The sequence below is a fragment of the Euleptes europaea genome, chromosome 9 (assembly GCF_029931775.1).
Source record: "Euleptes europaea isolate rEulEur1 chromosome 9, rEulEur1.hap1, whole genome shotgun sequence".
NCBI classification, from domain to species: domain Eukaryota; kingdom Metazoa; phylum Chordata; class Lepidosauria; order Squamata; family Sphaerodactylidae; genus Euleptes; species Euleptes europaea.
In genome coordinates, this window is record NC_079320.1 from 67953261 (window position 1) to 67978409 (window position 25149).

Below are 25149 nucleotides of genomic sequence, written 5' to 3' on the forward strand. Positions count from 1 at the left end.
ACAACGGTGTGCGAGTACAGGGAGCCTGTTTGTGAGATTCATGGAATTCTAAGCAGTATGTTATTAATATGAATGAGAGCTTAAGTACAAAAGATGCCTGCATTTCAAACTTTTTACATAAATGATTTACCAGGAGCAATCAGTAACTCACTGGTGAGTTCAAAATTCCAATGTATTGACCCTTATGTTAAAAAATGCTGCACAAGGCTACCCAGAGCTACGAGGTATGAAACATTTTCAAGGCTGAAATAACGTGTTTATAAATAAACTCTTCAAGAAAAAAATCAGATATACTATTCTTCAATTTCTTTGATGTATCAGAAGAATTATTACTGCTATATCTAGTAGCAGAGTGAGCAGCTTGTGTCAGGCACAAAAGGAGCAAATAGTGGCAACCATCAAGGTACAGAGCTACCTACCTGGATATTCTCCACATTTGTAGCCAAATATGAGTTTGAAAATTAACCAAGACACAAAGGGAAAAAATTAAAAGTCTTGATGAGGACTGAACATGACAAGGAGGCATGGAATGTTGAGAGCAGCTGAGTCAGTTAAAGGAAAATGGAAGAAATCAAGCTGAAAGGCTGAGATTTGGTTGGGTTGGTGCATGGGGAATTTCAGATGGTTGATTCCCTCTTCTCAAACATGATACCTGATGATCCCCAGGTTATTCCACCAAATAGCAGATTTACTGGTCAGGTGCTGATCATGAAAGCAGGGCAAGGGGCCCACCACAAACAAGACTAGGGTTTCTGAAATTAAAAAATAAATTGTGTACTGGGGGGGAAAGCCCCCACTCACCCACACAGTACCCGATGAGAGGTGCTCATACTTTAATGTCTTAGAATGCTGAGTGCAGTTAAGAATCAGCGGGCAAGAGGGAAATTGGCCTGTTCGAGCCCCTGATGACATATCCCGAAGGAGGAGACTGAAGGGAATGGGATTTCATAGCCATTTATTCTGCCCTGGTCCGTTATTTTCTGCTCTTGTTTCTTAAACTCCAAAGCGCATTTCTGGTGGAGAGAGCGAACCATATTCAGTCACAATAATATGTTTTTAAAGTTGGTTTTTGTTTATCATATGTACAGTAACAGAGGGTTGAAATAACATCCACATAGATTCTTTTTTTTTTTTAACTTAAGCCTACTACTGTTTTTGTTTTATCTTTTGTTTTGACAGGTAAAGAAGGTGATTGTTTACTTAGGCAGAGATAAAACCATGCAGCTTTTGGAAGAGCTGGTGAGTGAGCTGCAGCTAACTGATCCAGTCAGTTCTGGAGTCACTCATATGGATAACCCACCATATTACCGCATAACTTCCAGTTACAAAATCCCTTCCGTCACCTCAGGTGAGAGTAAATGTAATCGGTCTGTGGCTGAATTTCAATCTAAGCGTTATAGTTGGTTAAAATTTTTATGCAACCTGAATTCTGTATTTTAAAGGAATTTAGAAGTCTGGATTGTTTTTATTTAAATTACAGAACAGGAGTGAGAATTTCATCCTGGTTCAAATTTATAGGCCTTCGTGTAAATTGGGAACTTTATTGAAAGCATGTTCTGAACCAAGTTAAAGTTACATATGCAGTTGCTATTGGTTCTGGATTCAGACTCCAATACGAGCAGTTACCAAAAGAGAATAACGAGATGGCTCTTAGGGAGGCGTTTGGGTTACAAAAATAACAACTGGGGAAAGAGCAATTAAGATTTGATGTTGTCCACCCAAACAAGATTTTAGGAACGTTAACTGGTGAACGTTCTTATCGGAGACTACTTTAGAACGTGTAACTGGCTAAACGTGCCCAGGCCTGGTGCAATTATTTGTTTGTTTGAATGGCTGACCCTCAACTCCCAGTGCCAAAGACAATTTCTGAAATTTTCTTCACTTTTAAAGGTTTGCAATGTGACATGGATTTGTGTTTCTCAGAGCTCCCTGGGTTATGTAAAACTAGCTACATGACTATTTAGATCCGACTGTCGTGGTTTTTCTTAATTGTCATATAAATTCCTTCCGTATCATTCCGCATGATGAGCAAGTAGTGTTGGCGTGCAAATCACAAGCTGTTCCTAAATATTCTACTTTATACTATTTTAAATTTGCAGGTACTACTTCCAGTAGCAATACAATGGTGGCACCCACAGATGGTAATCCTGACAATAAGCATATGAAAGACAGTATCGAAGAGAGGTAAGTAGTGTTTCAACGAACAGTAGTACTGGCTTCTGGTTTTTGTTACATGTATGTATGCACCTTCATTGTGAAGCAAGGCAACTGATATGTCAGTTTGGCTCATTTCAAGTTAATAATATTGAGTGGATATTACTCCTCAGTGAAAGAGTAATAGCAAAGTAGTAAGCATTAGTTTAATGCTAATATTTTTATTCCTTTAGCTATGTACATCTAGATATCTACAGTGGGTTGAACAGTAATCTGAACCGCCAACACCACAGACTAGAATCTCGCTATAGCAGCAGTTCTGGAGGATCGTATGAAGAAGAGAAGAGTAATACATTATTTTATTTTCCTTAGTAGTATCTAACTAAAAGTCCGTATGTGAATAATTGTTAAGACTGTGGAATTCAGTTGTTCAGTTAGGACTGTGGGGAGCAGACCAGTATGCTTGCTTCCATATTTTTCTTAAGAAGATATGGCAGGTTGTCAAAGTTCCTGAATGTGTAAGTATTGTACCAATGTGCCATACATTGTAGAGGAGATCTCCATATTAGAAAGAGGAAGCAAAGTTACTCTGCTGAATGACTTGCCAACTGCTTCATTTCTTCTTCTAATGGTTGGAAGAGGGAGGCAAGGAGAAACGTGTCCTTATGAATATTTCTATGCTTTCAGCATACATACTGTACTAAAAACAACTGCCTGTCCTCTATTTGCAGGAGTTTAGCAGGTACTACAATACACGCTAAACTTCATGTACAACAATGGCTTTTTTGGCCCACTTAAGTTAGCACTCTTGCTAAAGGCCACCACTCATTTCATCTCCTCTTGATATGCTAATATCCATATCTGCACAGTGGCTGATTGCTTCAAGGCTATATCATTTGTAAGCCTCTTAGCTTGTGTGCCAAACCACTTCGGACTGGAGCTTCTTCATGCTGGTGGCTTCCAGGAACATGTGGCTGTGGCATGGAGACTTTCTGAGCAGTCAGACCAAGCCTCCCAATAATTGGAAGTACTGCAATGTATATATAAAGCAGTCTTGGAAATGCAAAACAGTAACAAGTGATATGTGGAATATATATGGCACTGTGTGCATATTGGAAAGAATGGCACCCTGATATACCCCACTATAAAATGAATTCCTTGATAGGTGATTCAATGCCGCAGTATTCGAACTGGCGACTGAAAGTAATGGAGCACAACGACGGGGAGCCTTTACCGTTTCCACCTTCCGGGGGCTGTTGGTCACCACTGGTGGATTATTTGCCTGAAACATCCTCACCAGGCATGTCTCTTCATAGGTAAGCAATAGCAGTAAAATAAAAGTAACACAGCTTTGTATATATTCAGTATAAATAAAGGAGATTATACCATAGTTTATCTTTCCCCCGAAGCAACTGGGAGATCACCAAAATTACTCCTGAGCAAAGTATAGGATCTAGTATTATAAATTATAGGTCGGCTTATGGGAGGGTGGGGGATGCAAGCCATGACAAAAAGTCTGTTTTGGGTTCAGCACTGGCTGGCAGGCTGACAATCTCTGATGTCCACGCCACCCTGGTTGGGTGGGATACAGCGATGTGGGTTTTCGGAAAAATCATCCAATGCCCTAAACAGAGCATGATCTGATTTAGCATGTTTCTTTTGGTTTCTATTTCATAATCACGCTTGAAGTACCACATGTTAATTTATTACAATTTATGTGGAGCTTTTTAAATTTACACTTTAGTAGTTCACTTCTTTTGAGTTACATTACTCTATATTCTCAATATATCTTCATATCTAATAGCATATTTATTGTAAAACATGTATTGGGCAGGAGTCTGTTGTCTTGTTCTCGGTAAAGCACATGACCTTTAATGGTTCTATATAAATAACATAGCATAAAGCATATCTTAAGTACTCACAAGCATCTCCCATGCTATCATTGCTGATATTTTTATCTTAAGACCACAATTTGTTTTGACTGATGAGGCTTGTTAAAATTTTAACTAGGCTTCTAATAGCAATCTACAAAAATAGAGTAGTACATCCCTCCAGAAACTTAACTGCTGCTATATTTTTATTGCTTAACCAATTCCAGCTATTTTGCTTGTAGATGTAATATAGCGGTGATCCTGTTGACTGATTTGATCATTGATCACAGTGTGAAAGTTGACTGGGGAAGCTACCTGCACCTCTTGCTTCATGCAGTTTTTATAGGTAATTATATTCTTATTGAAATGGGGAATCAGTGTTAATTATCACAGTTCTGTAGTCTTGCCGTCTTTACACTTGTTGATTTGACTGTGTTAAAATAATCCCAGATCTAGCAACTGGAACATAAATTCCAGGGATAACAGGTACACTCTTCAACAATCACAGTTTATAATTATGAGGAAGTCTTTTTTAGTAAATAAAAATCAAATGCAGGAAAGCACATACTAAAAATTAGAGTATGTGTGAGCCCCTGAGCAATGTAATGCATTGCAGTTCAGCATAGTAAAGAAACTATGTTTCCCTGCTTCTTTTGTTGAATGGATTTGTTTACTTTAAACTCTTAACTCAACACAAAAGTATTATAAATCATATCAGGTGTATCACTGTGACTGCATTACAGCTAACTTGGTATTATTTTTATTGCTTGCAGGATTTGACCATCACCATCCTGAAGTGTATGAACACTGTAAACGCCTGCTGTTGCATTTATTGATAGTGATGGGCTCCAATAGTAATGTCCATTCTGTGGCTTCTGTCCTTCTCAGGAATAGGGAGTTTAATGAACCCCGGGTGCTTACTGTCAAACAAGCAGCACATTTGGATTACATCTTTACAGGTACCTTATAGATGCCCTTTCTGAATTGGGCAAAAAAATGTAAACTTTTTTTGGGGGGAGGTAATGCAGTACCCTGTCCATAGGGGTGTTGAACTCAATTATTACGAGGGCCGAATATGACATAAATGTCACTTGGTTGGGCCATACCAGGCCTCGCCAGCCCAGATTGTGAGGAGGGGGTGGCTTCCTTGGCTGGCTCGCGGGCTGGATAAGAGCTCTTAAGGGGCCGGATTCAGCCCTTGGGACTTAAGTTTGACACTCCTGGTTATACAGGCTGCATTCGGGCTTGATACAAGCCATAGTATAGTGCTCTGGAAGCGAGTCTTGGAATTTCTTAGGCTGAAGAATTCCCAACAAACTAAAAGTTGTTGTTTCATCCTTATCAAACAAAATGACACACTATAGTTTGTAATAGTAGAAAAGGGCAAGAGTCCAGTAGCACCTTAAAGACTAACAAAAATATTTTCTGGTAGGGTATGAGCTTTCGTGAGCCACAGCTCACTTCTTCAGATATCTTTGGTATCTGAAGAAGTGAGCTGTGGCTCACGAAAGCTCATACCCTACCAGAAAATATTTTTGTTAGTCTTTAAGATGCTACTGGACTCTTGCCCTTTTCTACTACTGCAGAAAGACTAACATGGCTACCCACTGTGAATTATAGTTTGTAAGGAATGCAGAAGACTTCAGTTCCCAGCTGGGAACAGACACTGAATTGTGTTTCTCTCTGGGTCATTCATGAAGTGATATTGTAGGGAACACCTACTGTAATGTCCCCCCCCCACACACAAAAAGAGTCAAAAATTGCCCCCTGTATTGTGACTGTACTCCTGAAATGTTTACTGCAATAAAAATGGATTAAAACTGGCACACAACTGATCATCTAGAAAGCTGTTAAGCTGTTAGTTTCAAGTTTATAATTTTTAAATTATAATTTTATTTATTCAAAATTATTTATAATAAATAAAATTAGAGAGTCAGCATGGTGTAGTAGTTAACGTGTCAGACTAGGATCTGGGAAATCCAGGTTTGAGTCCCCACTCATGGCCATACTCTCAGCCTAACCTTCTTCACAGGGTTGTTGTGAGGATAAAACGGAGGAGTGGAGAAATATATAAGCTGCTTTGGGTTTCTATTGGGGTGAAAGGTAGGATGTAAATAAATAAAATAAAAGTCAGGCCAAAATCCAAAGAGCTATTTAGACAATATATGTGTTTATAGCCACAGTTGGATTTTTGATCCCCCCCTTTGAACAGCAGGCTACTATGTTATCACTGTACCATACTGGCAGATGTTTTTGAAACACCCCTCGTTTTCAAAAACAGTTTGCCATGTGGTATTTGGGGGACTGGTATTTGAAAATACAAGTCAAAATTCCAATCCATGTGTGTGTATTAGAAAAGTTTGGGTTTAATATAGAATACCACTTCCTGTAGATATTTGCTGTGTGTTCTGTTAGTTTCATTTGTATTTTATATTTTCATTATGTAAGATTCAGTGTCATTTTTTTCTGGCAAATGATTGCAGGGCATAGTTACTGTTTGTGTAGGAGTACAAGGAATATAAGGATCCATTTGTTATGCTGAAAGCATTAGTGGACCATTAGAGGACGGTGCCGAGTTGTTTTCTGTTGCCCCAGAAAGTCGAATCAGAACCAGCGGGCTGAAATTACCGTAAATTGTTTAGACATTAGGAAGAACTTTCTAACAGAGCAGTTCCTCAGTGGAACAGGCTTCCTCGGGAGGTGCTGAGCGCTCCTTCCCTGGAGGTTTGTAAGCAGAGGCTAACGGCCATCTGTCAGCAGTGCTGATTCTGTGAACTTCAGCAGGTCATGAGAGGGAGGGCATCTTGACCATCTTCTGGGCATGGAGTAGGGGGTCACTGGGGGTGTGGGGGGGAGGTAGTTGTGAATTTCCTGCATTGTGCAGGGGGTTAGATTAGATTACCTGGTGGTCCCTTCCAACTCTATGATTCTGTGATTTTATAATTCTTTTTGCCAGTTTACAACTAAAGCCCTCTGCAGACCTTAAATGAACATCTCCATTTGTGCAGGCTTGGAGTCCACCAGCTGTGCAGGCTTGGAATCCACTAGCTGTGTGAATTGGACAACATGTGGATTGTCCATGCCTGTTCAGCTTCCATTCCCATGAAGCCGAATTGTGGTTTTTCCAAGCTTCTGGTCATGTGAACGGAAGCTGTGTGCACATGCAGAATCAACGTGTTGCTCCCTTTCACAAAAGATGGCGACTGCATGTATCGTGGGGATCCGCGTGTTCCTGATATTCATGGCTGGTGGCCTCCTGATTCATGCAAACAGAATGGAACATCTGTGGAAGCGTTTCAGTTAGGCTGCGTGAATAAAGAAACAGGAATGTTAATCACTGTTTTGATACAATGGTACTTTAATTATTGTTCAGTAGATGGCAGCATCTAACTATTCAGTAGCTCCATTTGGATTGTTGGGACTCATAGAATTGTTTGATATTATTAGCTTTTTGTATTAAATTATGCTGCTTGTGTTTGACCTTCATTTCTGCATTTGTTACTTTTATGAGGTCTTATTTGATGTTAAAATATTAATGTCTTTCTGCAAGTAGGTGTTAATGACTTTATACCGGATCACCAGCCCTCCCCAATGACTGACTCAGGACTCAGTTCAAGTTCTACCTCTTCTAGCATCAGCTTAGGAAATACCAGTGCTGCCATTTCTCATATGCACAGCACCATCCTCAACGAAGTTGACATTTCAGGAGAGCAAGATGAAAAAACGAAATCACTTATGGAGTTTATTACTTCAAGGTACCATTTAAGTCTGAGTCACTCTTTAACTGCACAAAATGTCAGCATTTTCAAAAACTGCTCATCTGCAGTCCCTTGTGTGAGAAATTACCCAAGTATGATACAGTTATGCCTTGATGCCTACCGTGGCCAAGCAAAATGTAAACAGAAACAAGCAAATAGCTTTTTTCAATAACTTTTCCAGAATGACTTCATTGCTACGTGAGAAATCCATCCCCAAATCAGCTATGTTTTCAAGTCTGAACTCTGAATAGCTATGCAATTCTTTTTATTCATTGCTGCAAAAGCCCTGTGTTTGGACAGCTGGCTGGCCATGTCTTACCTTCTGGGGCTTAACAGCTAACGTTATTTTAAAAAACCGCTAACTATATCATACTGACTCTCAATGCATAAGGATCATTGTTGTGCAGATGTTTGCAAAATTACTTCTGGTGCCCTTTTCCCTTTTGAATTTCTCATGCTGCCTTAGAGTTCTGTTTTTGTTTGTTAAACCTGATAGCACCAGAAATGTGCTAGGAGCTGTGAAGAACAGATGTGTCTCATTTGCTGCCCAGGAGGCCGTACACATTTCGGCGTTGCTGTGTACTTGTAGCAGCAACCATGTTGAACTCAGAAGAGCCCTGCTGGATTGGATCAGTGGTCCATATAGGCCATCACACTGCTTCAGATAGCAGCCAACCGCTGCATAGAACCGCTCATGCTGCCTCTTGCCACTAGTGTTCCGATGTTTTTTGCCTCTAAATGTAGAGGTTCCCTTTATTAACCATGGCTAGAAGCCGTTGATGGACCATGAGAAGCTTGCTCTAAATAAAATGATGTGTTTCTTAAGGCATAAAATAGGAGGGAGTCAGTTTGGAAGCCTTCAGTCTTAATGATGTATTCTCTTGACATGTTCTGTCAAATGAGTTCTGGGCTTTGCTTCTCATAGGAAACGAGGACCACTTTGGAACCATGAAGATGTTTCAGCAAAGAATCCAAGCATAAAGAGTGCCGAGCAGCTAACCGTGTTTCTAAAGCATGTTGTTTCTGTATTTAGACAATCGAGTTCAGGTATACTTGTGACCCTTAACATATAGTGTAATTTAACTAAAGTAAAATTATTTGTACTGTACGTTTCTTCAACTAGAGCTCCTCCCCATTTCCAAATCGATTAATTGTTTTGTCACAACCACTAAGTTAGTTCATGTCAGAAAAATACACAAAGCGTGGGGGAGGGGGGAATTAACATAAACGTCCAAGATGATTTTTAATAATTTCTGCTGAAATAAAGGTGTATTGTAACACTCATATTGTAATTATTAGATTGTTATTATTGTAATTGTTTAAAATGTTACACCTTTTCTCAGACCTAATTTCTGTTCATGTTGCAGTTGGATTTCAGCTAGAGCACCATCTTAGTGAAGTTGCTCTGCAAACTGCACTTTCTTGCTCTTCTCGACATTACGCTGGGAGATCCTTTCAGATATTTAGAGCACTGAAGCAACCTCTTTCTGCAGCCACTCTTTCTGACATTCTATCTAGGCTTGTAGAAACTGTTGGAGATGCAGGAGAAGAAGCTCAGGTATTTACATTAAAAAAAACTTTAATTTTCAGCGTATCAACTGTTTCTTTTGCAGTCACCGATTAGGAGTGTATGTATAGTATCTGTATGCAAATTTAATTGAAGATTTGAGTTTTGGAAAGATATTTTGGATGGACAGTATTGACAATTGTACCACAGCCAGCAAATCTTAATATCCACACAAATCTTTGGGATCAGTTCCCATTTAGTGCTCTCAGAAGGAAACAATGCTGCATATGATTTATTACCACTCAACATCAGTGTTAAATACCAATATACATCAGTCCTTAAGCATATAAAAACAGCTTTCAAATGGTCAGTTTTCAGCAACTAAATACTTGCACTTTTTCAGCCGTAACACTAGGCTGGATCTAATGGTCAATGAATGAATGAATGAATGGTTTTATTTGCATTTAGCCATAGGCCATTACAAACATGTCAAGGATACCACAGATGCATAATAAAAGGAAATATTAGGTTAACAAAATTCTGGATTAATAATATATATAATAAAACTGCTAAATCGATGCATACAAAAACAACAACAAATAATACTAAAAATTCTGGTGGTGTCCCAATTGGCCAATGGGACCTAGTGACCACTAAAATCAACTTGAAGGATCAGCTCCCTTGAAGGATCAACTTGAAGGATCAGCCATATTGGCCCTTGTTTTTTTTGTTTTGTTTTTTTTGCTGCCAGAGCATACAGGGCAGTCCTATGAGAAACAAACCCATTGGTATCTTTTAACAAAAATACTAGTTTCTCGGCACTAGGACAAGTGTTTAGGTCAGAAACCAACCCGGTAAGAAATTTAGCCCTGGGTTCCACATATAGAGGACATTCAAATAAGTAGTGGTATAAGTCCTCCAGAGCAGATGTTCCACAGATGCAAAAACGTTGCTCTTTTGGAATTCGGCAATAATGCCCAGACAGTACAGCCGATGGCATTGTTTGAAACCGTAGGGACACAAAGGCTGCTCTAAGCTTTGGGTTTGGTATATTGGCTAAATAAGAAGCTCTAAGATGGTCAGTTTTTAAAAGTTTAAACCAAGGAGCAGTTCCCGATTTCAGAATCTGTGTTCTGTCCATCAGGGCATCTGATTTGTAGACCCAGTCTTTAAGTTGGGAATAATCTGCTGATAGCCTTAAAAGGTCGTCTGGAATTGAATACTAAGATAATATCTTATTTAAGAAGTTAAGGCATGATGGATCTTTCGTTAGCATGATATTAAATGATTGACTGCTAAACTATTTTGTTCTAGCTGTTTTGTTTCCCCCCCCCCCCATAATTTTAATACCGCTAGGTATACACGCGCCCTGAGCGAGGGAAGACTTGTTTCAGCCCTCATCAGGGCAGCGGGAGTCCCCTTGGGAAGAGCTAAGATACGCCTGAAAAAGTAATTTTGGATTGATTCTAAACTGATAAGAATATAATTTTTCCAGCCCCATGCTTCAACTCCATGAAGGAGGTGTGGTATGACCTTGATTTTGTATAGTTTTAGGACAGGGTCTATAAGAAAACCTCCCTTGGTGTAGAAAAAACGTAAAATAGACCCCATTATCCTTAATGCAGAGGCCCTAGATGTTGCTAGGTGCACATTCCAGTGTAGGGTCTCCTTGAATGTGACTCCGAGGTATTTCAAGGAGCTACACTGTTTGATTGGGTTGCCAAGTAGACTTCAAGATGATATTTTGGGCTTTTTCCTGAAGACCATTACTTTTGTCTTCTCGTTGTTAATATTAAGGGCCTCTTCCTTGCAGTACGTTCCCAGTTGTTGCAGCAACCTTCTCAAGCCAACTTTAGTAAGGGAGATTAAGGCCATATCGTCCGCATATAATAGGACTGAGATTTTTTAATGTCCGAGTGAGGTTGGAACAAAATGTAGACCTGACAGCCTCTCAACGATATCATTTATAAACAAATTAAATAACAAAGGGGTCAAAATACACCCGTTTCACTCCCTTACAGATTGGAATTTTGTTGGTTAAAGAGCCAGTTATACCCACCCTAATTTGGGCGTAGATGTCCGTATGTAACACACACAACAAAAAGAGTAGCCGTTTATCACTAATGGTCAATGGGCAATAAGAATTATGGATCTTTCCCTTCCAGTGACAGAAGAGGTGGAAAGGAGTGATTTTGCCCCTTCTTCCTCCTAACAGAGCCCCCCCATGTGTAAGTGCGGTTAGTTCTCATGGGTCCTCTGACCCCCAGGAACCATCTTTGCAAGGGTCAGAGAGGACTGATGGGGAGAATGGAAAAAGGAGTAATCACATTCGTCAATGCCTTCTGCTGATGGATCTCTGCATTCAACCCAGTGCATCCATGTTTCCTACGCAGAGATTATTTGTTGTGTAGGAAAAAGTCATCTGAAGCAGCATTGAGTATAATTGATGCATTTTCTTCAGGCACAAACCCGAGAGTATAGAGAGCCTTCTGTGCACCATACATGGAGGGTAACTGGGCAAGCACACCCACATATTGGCAACAAAACACTGGGTTGTGGGTTTAATTAACCCATTACTTCCAAAGGCAGAGGTTTCCATTTGTTTGAGAAGCTGTGGATATCTTAAAGGAAGGGGCATTAAATTGTTGGTAGAGTAAATGCTTCATGTTCATGGTGGCTCGTGTCATTTGGCTTCATGACATGTGTGCTTCCTATCACTTTTTTCTCCTTTATGCTTTAGATCTTGTTGACCAGTTTTGTTTTCCACTAGGGTTTTGTCATAGAACTACTTCTTACTTTGGAGTCAGCCATTGATACACTGGCAGACACCATGAAGCATTATGATCTTCTCACCGCACTTTCCCAGTAAGAACTGATACTAATCAACTTTACTATATATCGAAAATAATAGACATGTCTGGACAGTTTACATTATGTACAAGAGTAGGCATGCTATGTAGAATCTGAATTTTGCTAGATAATTTTCATGCCATCATGGGCAGGGAAGGTATTGGATGGATACTGAAGATATTAATTATCATGGTTCCAAAGAAAAGTTCAAAAATCTGTGTATTTGCTGGAAGGCTCAAAAATCAAAGAAAACTTTGTCTTCCAAGCAGGTTAGAGTGCTAAGTGTGCTGGCCAAAGTACTGTGAAATGTTTTTTAAAAAACCTGGAATACAAGAGTGAGAATAATTGATGAACATTAACCACTGTTTTATAATTTCTGAATATTGGATTTAAGTTTCCAGAGTGCATCCAGCTATACCTGTACAACTGGTCCATGTCATGGCCAAATAATTCTTGGATGGATTCAGGATCCTTATGCATAAAAAGTAGCACTTCTCACTAAAGGGGAGCAAAGGTGTGGCCGATTTTTCCTGCCAAACTCCAACCTGCAGCATCCACTGAAATCCTGCTCCAGAGGATCAAAAGACCCTTTGGAGCAGGATGTGATGTAGCATTGTAAACGGGAGAAAAGATACACAGATGCCTTCCACTCAAGCACAGGGATCTTGGGATTTTACTCTTTGAGTAGATATGTTTCTAAAATAGCATTATTTGGCCTGAATAAAGGGTTATATTTCTTTCGCTCTATGACAGGAAGATTTGTGTTGGTATTTAAATGAATAAAGGGTTTTATTTCTTTCGCTCTGTGACAGGAAGGTTTGTCTTGGTGTTTTTTTTTTAAAAAAAACAGTCTTTGAAGTTGCAGTTAAACATTGAAGTTTGAAGTTAATTGTACAAGCAGAAAAGCATGGTTATTAAGATGTCAGTGTTGCTCATTCGTCTGAAATCAAAGGAGGTTTCATGAAATGACTGTTCTTTTCTAGTTGTGTCCCATTAATACAGAATATAATTTTTATGCAATAATTCTCTTTTCACTTCAGTGCTTCATACTATGATCCATTAATGGGAAGCAAATATGCAGCTAACAGGAAAAGCACTGGACAGCTAAATCTAAGCACAAGTCCCATTAGCAGTGGAAACTTTTTAGGATACTACAGTAACACAAGAAGCAATTCTTTGAAACTGAGTTTAATTGGTGATCGGAAGAATGACCGGCGGAGGAGCAACACACTGGATATAATGGATGTACGGATAAATCATTCCAACAGCTTAGCAAGGACTAGAAGCCTTTCCTCCCTGAGAGAGGGAGGAATGCATGATGTGCAGCCTACTACTGATCCTATGAACCTGATGGCCACCATCTTTTGGATTGCAGCATCTTTGCTGGAATCTGATTATGAATATGAATACCTCCTGGCTCTCAGGCTGCTCAACAAACTTCTTGTTCATCTGCCTCTGGATAAATCAGAAAGTAGGGAAAAGATTGAAAAGATGCAGAGTAAATTAAAATGGAATAACTTTCCGGGCCTTCAGCAGTTATTCCTGAAGGGTTTTACTTCCGTTTCTACGCAGGAAATGACAGTTCACTTACTCAGCAAACTCATCACAGTCTCCAAGAATCCATTGGTGGATCCTTCCCAGTTAACAGGTATGCTTTTAAAATATATGTAGCTATGCTGTGCTGAACTGCAGGGTTTAAAACTGATTTAAGACATAGTGAAGCAGTAGAGTTCATATAACAGGTATGGAAGATAGAGCAAAATATATTGAAGAATTTGTAAGTAGTGTCTTGACATAGCAGGGACTCCTTAAAATAATGCAGTCGTGTTCTTCTTCATTTTAAATAACAATGGCTGGTGGCACTTCTTGGAATTAAGTGGTTAGAAAACACTGGAGACATTCAAAATATTGTCAAAGGCTTTCACGGTCAGAGTTCATTGGTTCTTGTAGATTATCCGGGCTGTGTAACCATGGTCTTGGTCAGGAAAGAAAATACCAAGACCACGGTCACACAGCCTGGATAACCTACAAGAACTGGAGATGTGTTTGTGTTGAAATAAATTGTGTGTGTCTTTTCTTTGCAGGTTTTCCTCTTAATATCTTATGTTTGTTGCCTCATCTAATACAACATTTTGATAACCCAACTCAGTTCTGCAAGGAAACAGCTGACAGGATAGCAAAGGTATGTAATATTTTAAACAAGCTAGCTAAAATGAGAACATTTAGAAACCAACTTTGATTCTATATCAAAAGCAAAGAAGGAAACTTGACTAAATGTCTGTTTTGAGTAATACACTGTCACTTTTCTGATATATGTTGTTCACTATCCAAGTCAGTCCCATAGATTGGCAGGATTCTTCTCGTTCCTGAAAAATAGGGATTTTATTGTTCAATCAAAATCTTTTTATAATAGACTATTAGTTGTTTTCTCAAATTAGATATGTGGTTTGTTTAAAAAACAAACCTATCCTTTCTTGTGATTAAGACTTTAAAATGTATTTATTTTTAGAAGGGACTCTTGGAGTCTGTAGAACAGCCAATTACTTGGAATCGTCTGCCTGAAGGAATAAGAGAACTATTGAGAAACTACATTACAAATGCAGAACTGAAATATAATTAAGTGCATGAGGTCCAACCCATTGCTCTGTGGTAGAGAGACAATCGGCTCCACGTTCAGTTTTTGCATGTTAGAGAAACCGTTCTCTGACCCTTCTCTCTATCATAAAAGTTAAGGGGTGCCTGAGCCAGGCCTGCTATTCATATAGAAGCCCAAGTAGCACCTCTTCTCAGTTTGGAGAAATAAATTAACACGTGGGTATTGGCAAGTAATGTTTGGCTTGTACTTTGTCATCTGTTCAGAGGGAGGGAGGGCACATTGGGTAAATGTTCAAAATGTGGTTCACTCACCAGTTGCCCTGGTATATTCATTAAGGACTTAATTTTTTACTTCATTTTACAAACTCTTGTTGATCCCTGTGAGCTATTTCTGCTGCAAGCCACTTCATCAGACATTAACCAGGAAATCAGCCTTTCAAACTTGGTTTTCTAGCCCCTTTTACCTATAGCAGAATCTTGTAGACTTTCACAGTGACATCTTCAGTTTTACTAATTTAATCAGGGTATCTGATTATTTTCTCAGAACTGTACTTAAACAGGTGTTGTTGTGTTCCATAGGTATGTGCAGAGGAGAAGTCACCGACCCTTGCCAATTTGGCTCATATGATGAGTTTATACAGTACACACAGCTATTCCAGAGACTGCTGTAACTGGATTAATGTAGTGTGTAGATATTTGCATGACTCCTTCTCAGAAACAACTTTTAATCTTGTAACGTACCTTGCAGAGGTAATGGAAATATATATACTTTACAGAGTATCTCAATTATAGTATCTATTTTTCACTTCAAAATAAAGCTGAGGGCTTTGCCCTTTCTCTTTAAATGTTGCTAAAATGGATTTTCTTCAAGTGTAACATATATGCATTCTTTCCCCTACCCATTATCCTACACTGCATATTTCTCCCCTTTCCCCAGGGGCCCTTCCGCTCTACACTGTAGATGGAATAATGATTCTGTGATTACCCTTTCTCCTCTCTGCTTCTGAAAACCTGTTTCACTTTAACGTGTATTGAGCTGAACATAGTGGTCTTGTGAAGGTTCCAAATTCTCACTTCTAATTTAACATATGAATCAGAGACTGGTGGATGTTTTTCATGGAAGGCTGTGTGTGCCCGGGAGACAATCTCAAACACATAAATCTCACTGTGGGCTAAGGCCACGACTTTCTACTTCAGCTGTCATGTTGGAAGCAGAGAGTCTGAAATTCTTGAAGAATGTTGGGTTGGTAGTACATGCAGTTTTGTTCAGTTGCTTTGTGTTTCCAAGATCAAAATTTGTATTTGTTTTCCCCCCAAGATCAGAATTTTTATTATTTTTTTTACAATGCAACTTGCATTGTATGAAGACTGGCACATCAAAGTTACTTGATATTTATTAATAATTTCTGTGGGTTTTGTAGCCAATGGGTTAAATCCATTTTATATATTTATTTTCAGCTGTTGGAGAAAGGGTTGTCCAGCATGCAGCAATCTTTACTTCAGATCATTTACAGCCTTTTGAGTCACATTGACTTGTCTTCAACACCGGTGAAGCAGTTCAATCTGGAAATTATAAAGGTCATTGGTAAATATGTTCAGGTAGGTATACTGAAGTATATAGCCTAAAAACATTTAACTATATTTTTGGTGAGAAGCACTAACGATATTTAAGCTTATTCAGATGAACAATGCAAAGCATAATCCCTTTGTATGTTTTATAAATAGCTTTTCTTTTTATACGTGTATTTTTGGTAACTTCTGCTAATATTATTGCATGTGTACATCTAGTAATATCTGGGCCAGGTCTGTATATCTGGGAGCTCTATTTGTGCAAATATGCAGCACACTCTTCAAAATAAATATGCTTAGGCTAAAATTCTGCATGAAATGTTTTTTTAAACTCTCTTGTTTATGAGACTTTGCATTTAAATTATTTGGTGCATTCTGGCCTTTTTCATATGGATATAGACACATTATGCTAGAGATCTTGTGATGAACTTGAGTGTCTTCCTCTGTATGATAGCACACGCATTCACATTGTGCCCCTGGTAGCTCATTGTTTTATATTTAGGAGATTGGCTTTTAACAGAGTTCACTGAAAATATAATCCCTGGAAGATATTTAGGCTTTTTGCAGAAGGTTTTTCAGATCGCCTGGAGCATTGCTACCAAATAATTGATTTCTATTCTTTACCTCTGAACTACAGCACAACAAAATGGGCTTAATCCTAATTAACTAGGAAAAGATGTCAGTGTCCATCTTCATGCATTTTTGCAGTTGATAGATAGGCACTTAAGTTATTGTAGTCTTGTCAGGAGACATTAAGCAGAGTAACTGATCAATGTGGCCAAGGTTCTCATAGCCGGCATGCCATCTGTTCTTTTCACCTCTAACCCTTTTTATGGGATTTTTAAGGTCTTTTGCTTCATTGGTTGTATTTTAATGAATACTGTAGCTACATCAACAGCTTGTAATTTGCATATTGATTGATGATTGAAAACAGAGTCAAATAAACGTACTTTAAACTCTTAGGGAGTCTTCTCGGTAACAAAACAAAAATATGTACTTTACGACAGTGATGAAAACATTAATTTTATAGTTAATATTGAATATTTTTGGATACTGAATATTGAGTTTACATCTCTTGAGAGATTATGACAGAAGTTTATTATTACCTTGTTGTTGTTTTACCATAACAAGGCATGCTGTGATAAAAGGTTCTGGTTAATTATCACTTATTTTGTACCCGAGGTCAAAGACTTTGCAATCAAGTAAATTTCTAAACTCTTCCATCAAGTTGAAAACAAGCCCTGCTGTGTTTCTGTTTCCTCCTTCCCTCGCGGTTTGATTTTTCACTCCCCACCCCCTTCGCTGACCTCTCTGGATGTATTCGCTCTTTTGAGGCTTGTCATAACGAAATTAAAGAGAATGCACTTAGTTGTATTGTGTTTTCCTCTTGTCTTGATTACTCCTGGAGAAGCTTGAATTTGACCCCACATGGGCAGTTAAGGCAAAAATCCATTTATTCTAGCTGTGAGCTTATTGTTGAAATAAAACTCACAAAGGAGATGTTCTTAAAATGATTGTGGTGAATTACTTGATCTCTAACACAGCAGAATAAGGGGTAAGCGTAAATCGGAGATAGTCATTTATATGTGATGAAGCTATTGCCTTCCTACAAAGTGCATTATTACGGAATTCATATTAATACACTTTGGGTTGGAACCCCAGTTGTACTTGAACATACTGTTTTCACATCACACTGCATAGAATCATAGAGTTGGAAGGTACCACCAGGGTCATCTAGTCCAACCCCCTGCACAATGCAGGAAATTCACAACTATCTCCCCCCCACACACACACAGTTCCCAGAAGATGGCCAAGATGCCCTCCCTCTCATGAACTGCCTAAGTTGTGCGTTGTACAAGACAAATGACACTAAATTCACAGGAACTCTGCTTGTGCAAGAGTTTGCATTATCTCTTAAAGAAGCGTGTGAGCTCCTGTAGAACCTACCTAGTTATTTAAGGCAATTATATCCCACCGGTTTCTTGAGTAGTTTCCCATAAAATAATAACCAAATAACATCAACATTAATAAAATATTATCCGTGTTAACATAACAACAGGAAACCTAACCAAGGAGAGCAGTAGGCAGAGCTGAAAAGATAAACACATGGAACCAAAAAATATCCTCCAAATTAGACAACAATTACTAATCGCCAATATCTGATTAAAAAAACCCTCCTGTCACCTAAATTCAAAGTTGGTCTCAAACAGAGGCAGGGAAGGAATTCTACCTGCAGTTGAAAAGGGTAGATTCTGGTAACTGCAGCAGTGTAGCTGTAGATCTGGATGGGTAGCCGTGTTAGTCTGTCAATAGCAGTAGAAAAGAGCCAAGAGTCCAGTAGCACCTTAAAGACCTAACAAAATTTCTTGCAGGGTATGAGCTTTCGTGAGCCACAGCTCACTTCTTCAGATACAGCTAGAATGTGAGTCCATCTATCCTTAAGTAGAGAAGAGTGAATTAGACACACAATGTAAGTGTCACAGTGTAGATGTGTTAGTCTGCTCTAGTAAAATAAAATAAGAAGTCTGGTGGTACCTTAAAAACTAACGTTTATTTCAGCATGAGCTTTCATAAGTCAGAGCTCACTACAATTTTTAAAGATTTTGGTAGCCACATATATTGCCTCAGAAGGCAAGAGCACACAGAGAAGATCTAGTAAAGATCTCGGTAGTTGGACAGATTGATGTGGCAGCTGGCAGTCCCCCAGTCTCAGTCTGTTTAGGACTTAATAGATAAGATCCAGAACTTTTAATTGTGTTCAGAAATAATTTGGTGGCTAGTGAAATTCCTTACAATATGGTGAGAAGTGTTACAAACCATCAGTACCAGACAGCAATCTCGTAGTTGCATTTTGAAAAGTCTTCAAATGCAGTCTCATATAAAAGGTGTTGCAGTAATTTAATCCAGATGTGATCCAGAGCAGATCTTGCTTTTCCAGGGACAGATGCACCTGACAAGATGAACCAAAGTGTAAAGGTGCAGCATGCCACAGATGCAACCTGAATATCCGTTTGCAGACACAGACTTAATAGCATCCATAAACTAACTCCTTTTTAGTGGCAGTACAACCCCATATGGAACAGGCAGATTCCTCAATTACTTGTTGCTAGATTATATTATTATCATCTTGTCTGCTTTGATGTTCAGCTTATTGGATTTCATTCAGTACATTACTGCTTCTGAACACCTATTTTGATTATAGCTGTATGAAACATTTGTTCAGTGTTGGCAACATTTTTCTAAATCTTACCACGGCTAATGGTAATCGTGGTCATACTTGAGGCAGAAATGCTTTTGAGGCTGCTGATTTATATTTATTTCTTATTGCTGCATTTTAGTGGCTTTAATTGTGTCATGCATGTCCTTTTGTTCCCCCTTAGAGTCCATACTGGAAGGAAGCCCTTAATATTTTGAAACTGGTCGTCTCTCGATCAGCAAGTCTTGTTGTACCTAATGATATTCCAAAGTCCTATGGTGGCGATATAAGCTCTCCTGAAATTTCATTCACCAAAATTTTTAATAATGTTTCGAAAGAACTCCCTGGGAAAACCTTAGACTTTCATTTTGACATATCGGAGGTAAGTATATTATAATGAAAGTAAAACATTCTCTATGCTGAAACTGGATAATGGAATACATTTTGGAAGATCAAAACAAATACTCAGTATGATTGAACTCCCCAGTAGTTTGCTTGGCCCAGAAATAAGTGAGGTTAAATCTTGTGTATTTAGCCCAGCAAACATGATATACGCCAGTGGCTGGGATCAAAAGAACTACTTATAGGTACCCCAAGGGTTTGAGTATGTGCTATGAAATCTTTGGTTTTTTCATCAAAAAGCATTGTGATATGGAATGAGAGTCTGCTGTTCTAAACTTGGTTTCAAAAGTGATTTGCTGTGTGGTAGTGGGGAATTTCATACCAAAAACACAACCCTGAAGCCCTCTAGGTGTGAAGAAACAGTTGTGTGGTTTTGCCAGCATGGTGTAGTGGATAGGAGTGGCAAACTCTAATCTAGAGTAAAGCTTCTTAAACTGTGGGTCGCGATCCTGTATGGGGTCACATAACTGAATGTGGGGGTCACGAAAAATTTGATTTATTATCAGTAAATGTTTGATTTTTATACCTATTTTATATACCTATATACCCGGGGTTGCATAAAAATTTCTCAGGCGAAAAGGGATCGCGAGTGGAAAAAGTTTAAGCCCTGATCTAGAGAACCCGGTTTGATTCCCTACTCGTCCACATGAGCGGCGGACTCTAATCTGGTTAACTGGGTTGGTTTCCCCACTCCTTCACATGAAGCCAGCTGGGTGCCCTTGGGCTAGCTGGGTGCCCTTGGGCTATCTCTCAGAACTCTCTCAGCTCCACCTACTTCACAAGGTGTCTGTTGTGGGGAGGGGAAGGGAAGGTGATTGTAAGCTGGTTTGAGACTCCTTAAAGGGAGAGAAAATCGGGGTATCAAACCCAACCCTTCTTCTTCTAGTAATGCTGAAATGAGTGGGGGGAGGAGGCTTGAAGCAGCTTTTATACAATATATAAGTCTCCATCCTCCATTCATAGCTGTCCACACAGATCAATTTAATGTTATTACACTCTCCTAGAAGGCATGTTTTTTGCATTACTTTTGCTTAACCTTTTCATTTACTGCTGTATTGATTAGCAAATCATTTTATCCCATCTTAAAAATTGTCTAAAGGTGTTTTCTTCTGCCTGTTACGGCTCTGGGGATTATATACTTAATTGGAGTATTTGAACTGTAAGCAAGCTGTAAGCTTCTTTCTTTTGTAGACGCCAATTATTGGAAACAAGTATGGTGATCAGCACAGTGCAGCTGGCAGAAATGGGAAGCCAAAAGTCATTGCTGTAACTAGGAGTACTTCCTCAACATCCTCAGGATCCAATTCCAATGCCTTGGTACCTGTCAGTTGGAAGAGGCCACAGTTATCTCAGGTGCATTAGCTTTTAACATTACTTTCCATATGTCTTGAAAGTATGTATAGTATCTTCTGTAACAAAATTAGCATAAACTGGTAACAACAAACATAACTTAAAAGTTGGAAAATGTTAACTGTTGACAAAATGAAAGATGCTAATGTAATCTAAAGGATTCTCTTAATGTTATTTTTTTTCCAGCGAAGGACCAGAGAAAAGTTAATGAATGTTCTTTCTTTGTGTGGTCCAGAATCAGGTCTTCCTAAGAATCCATCTGTAAGTATTTGTAGATTCCGATAGTGTGATGTTTGACAACTGCCAGTGATAGTTGTTTATCTGTGTTTATGACCTGGCTGTTAAGGACCAGATTTTTTTGTGGGATAAAATAAATTAGCATCTTGTGCTGAATAACATAGGTCAAGGTTGCTGCGTACTGCCAATCCTTCAGAGGTGCATGATTAATGCAATATACTTCTCAAGTCTCTGGTTCAAAACAAATCTACATTATTTTCCTCATTTCTAGGTTGTGTTTTCTTCTAATGAAGACTTGGAAGTTGGAGATCAGCAAATTGCTCTTATTTCAGCAACGGAGGAAGTAATTCAAGAGGAAGAATTGGCTGTAGAAGACAATACAAGCGAACAACAGTTCGGAGTTTTTAAAGACTTTGACTTTTTAGATGTTGAGTTAGAAGATGCAGAGGTAAGTCCCTGTGATATATATTTTTTTTTCTACAAGGCTATGCTTCAAATGAGGAAACGTTCTGGGAAGTCATTAATTTCCTTTGGATATTGGCCATTGTAGCAATTGAAGCCTTTGTTAATCTGTCAAAAGCCTCTGCTTAGCCAAATACAGATGTCCTTGTTGAGTACAACTCAACCCAGATTTCATATTGTGATTCTTTCTGAAGTGCATGAACAGAAGATGAGATTCTGCTTCTTCTTTTGATCAGGCACTAATGAGGGAATATCATTTACCTTTATTGGAACAACATTTGAGTTTTTCTCAGTTCAACACTGGATCTTTCATGTTAAGGAGGATAACTTCATTATTTTGTAGTTTGGCAGAGCTATAACCCTGTAGGCCACACTGTCCAATGAAACTGTTTACATAGCATGAAGTATAGCCTTTGATAACCAGAGTGTTGCCATCAAAACCTGAGCTTTCTGCTTAGGACTGAACATTTTAAATGAAAAGCAGTGGAGTCCCTCACTATTCTGTAATCTTGGTGCAGAGTTTATGTTGAAATTGCTTTGACCTTAAGCCATTCCCATTGTATCTGGTTTCATGGTGCATTTGTCATCTTTATCTGCATTTTTATATTTAAGGCAATATTATCACTCTTGTTATACAAGATACCATTGCAGTGCATGGAAATCATGGCTAGAGATCAGTACTGTGCTATACTATATATGTCAGATTTTCTTTGGAAACTTAATATTTGGGCCAAAGTAGAGACCAATGGAAAGTAGAATTTAATTCTCTTAAAATGTATCTTATTATGAATAACATCTCAGGCTTGAGATATAAGCATATTGGCCTGCATACTCTGCTCAGCAAGTTTGAAGTGTTCCTCTAGCCTAAGATTCCTTCCTCTGGCAGAAGAGCCTCTTAAGTTGGAGGAAGCCTCCTTTGGCTGGAGGAAGGCTTCAAACTTTGCTAAGTGGAGTGGTAGGATGCAGGCCATGATGACCATTTTGTGCAATTAAGGACAAAGTGGTGCATATTTCATAATTTAAAGAAGTTCTGTTCCAAGGAGAACAGAATCCTTTGCTCTCTAGCCAGAGTTTTGTAGATTTTGCTTATTTTATATAATTTTGGTCTATTGGTTTTGTTAATTAAGTGGTCGAATAAATACAGGGCATAGTGAAAGCTGAGATTTTCATAATGTATAACTTTCGTTGACTGAGCATGCAATACCGACACCATTTTGGTAAACAGCTGTTAGCCACACTACAAGTCATAAGTATGCTTCTGTAAATCACGTATCCTTTCAGAAACATAACTTGGGAAGGGTTTTTATGCATGGGTACTGCAGGGTCCCAGAGCCATTTGGCTGCAAATAACTATTAGCCCTGCTGCCATAATCCAGAACTCTGCAGATAATTGAGTGTATGTACAAAACGACAACATGAATAGGTACTTCAGCATTTAAGAGTTGCTCCCCATCTGTGGAGGAGATGCAAGCAGAGGTGCCTCAACAGGTGAGGGATATCTTGCTTATATGTGAGCTGCATTCAGTAGAGTTCTGGAGGGGTTTCAGGTCATCACATACGTGGGAATTAGGGCTGAGGCAGACACACAGGGAAAACAAGGACTTTGTAAATTGTAGTTAGGCATGGGTTACACAACTCATACAGTTATTCGGGCCACAGTGAAGCTTGATTGGTACTAAGTGCGCTGGCCAGTGAAATTGTCATTGTGAAAAGGGGGCAGGTGGGTCTGCAAATACAGCATCTGGGAGTCCCTGAGATGTTCCAACTGCTTTTGTGACAGCAAACAACTGATAGAGGCTGCCTAAGAGGCAGCATTCTCACCTCTCCCCAGGGGTGGGAAGCTTCTCTGCTAGTTGAAATGCAGGTCTTTGGGACTCAGGTAGAAGTGCCAGTGCTTTGCTGCCCCAATCTCATGGGAGGGGTCACTGCAGGCCACCCATGCGGCCCAGATGCCATACGTTACCCACTCCTAAGTTAGGTGCTGTAGGTGGCCTTCATATAAATGTTCTGAAGCCTATTTGAAATTCTCATTAATTAAAAGGGGAAATAAATTAGCTTAGACTAAAAGTTAATATTTTTCCATATAACTGTTCCTTTTCAAGCTTTTAAACAAACCACATGAAAGAATTCTGCAAATATACTACCTGCGTATTTTTTTCATTGCAGCTACATTATTGATATATGTAGTTCCAAACTGAAGGTTGATTGGACAGATACACTGGCAGTTTGTTATGGTATGGCTGAGGTACTTGTGAACTACAGAGCTCATGCACAGAAGCACAGTTTCTCAGATTAACATTGCATTCCTAAAGCTGGGGGGTCGAATCACCTTAGGAGGTGCCATGACCCCTACAGCGGTGTCTGTGCCACTTGTGCCTTACAAACTGGCACAGACACTGGCATAGTGCCACTTGCGCCTGCCCCCCAGGACTGCCGCGGCAGAATGGCCCTTGGATGCTGGCTTGGCCTGCCTCCGGTGTCCTGCCGGCGCAAGTTCTCGTGCTGGCGTCCTGGGAGGTGTTCCTGGGGCATTCTGGGGGGTGGAGCTGCTGGTAGGCAGCTTACTAACCCCTTTCAACCTGGGAACGCCCCCTTTAGCAACAGCAGTGCTGTACCAGCTTTTTGTTGGTGCAGCATCGCTGTTTTCAGTGGGCTTTCCCTCCCTTCTTTAATTTTTCTTTTTTAAAACCCCCTTCTCCCCGCCCCCTGCTGCAGTGGCCAAACCTCTTTGGAGGCATCACAGCCATGCCATCCCCGGCCACTGCAGCTGTCAGGAATGAGCTGATTGGCAAATGTTGAAGAATGACCGGCTTGGTCCTGAGTTGCTGATGAGCTGCAGTTTTTCCTCAGCAGTATTCGTAATAGGTGTCATAGTAGTCTTGCCAAATGGGTAGCAATAGGGAGAGAACAAGGCGTCCAACCTGTCTCAGGTCTTTGTCCCTGCCTCCATTGTTGTATGATGCCTGACTTCTACCCCTAAACTCCAGTGCCAACCATGGCAGCCCATTCAGAAACAAGTCCAGAGCCAGTAACACTGTCTGTCTTGCAGCCCTGGATGGGTAGAAGTGCCTTCGTCCGTGTATAAAGAATGATGGGCTGAACTTAACAGTAGGCAGGCTAGCTGGATGCTTCACAGACTTTGAAAGGGAACATAGTAGAGCAGAGAGAGCCCTCAAAGGTATCGAAAAGTGTTTCTTG

At 39.5% G+C, this 25149-nt stretch overlaps 1 protein-coding gene across 1 annotated transcript in view; it reads left to right on the forward strand.

Annotated features, from left to right (window-relative positions):
- FRYL (FRY like transcription coactivator) overlaps positions 1-25149 on the forward strand; it is a 165233-nt gene that overhangs the window by 103773 nt on the left and 36311 nt on the right. Inside the window, exons 34-51 of the mRNA XM_056855634.1 lie at positions 1180-1348; positions 2100-2184; positions 2388-2500; positions 3320-3470; positions 4268-4371; positions 4799-4984; positions 7579-7780; positions 8709-8830; positions 9151-9341; positions 12061-12155; positions 13181-13788; positions 14225-14322; positions 15315-15485; positions 16194-16334; positions 19685-19882; positions 21094-21255; positions 21439-21513; positions 21761-21937. Of these exons, the coding sequence (XP_056711612.1) occupies positions 1180-1348; positions 2100-2184; positions 2388-2500; positions 3320-3470; positions 4268-4371; positions 4799-4984; positions 7579-7780; positions 8709-8830; positions 9151-9341; positions 12061-12155; positions 13181-13788; positions 14225-14322; positions 15315-15485; positions 16194-16334; positions 19685-19882; positions 21094-21255; positions 21439-21513; positions 21761-21937 (3048 nt within the window). The remainder of the gene's footprint in view (positions 1-1179; positions 1349-2099; positions 2185-2387; positions 2501-3319; positions 3471-4267; positions 4372-4798; positions 4985-7578; positions 7781-8708; positions 8831-9150; positions 9342-12060; positions 12156-13180; positions 13789-14224; positions 14323-15314; positions 15486-16193; positions 16335-19684; positions 19883-21093; positions 21256-21438; positions 21514-21760; positions 21938-25149) is intronic.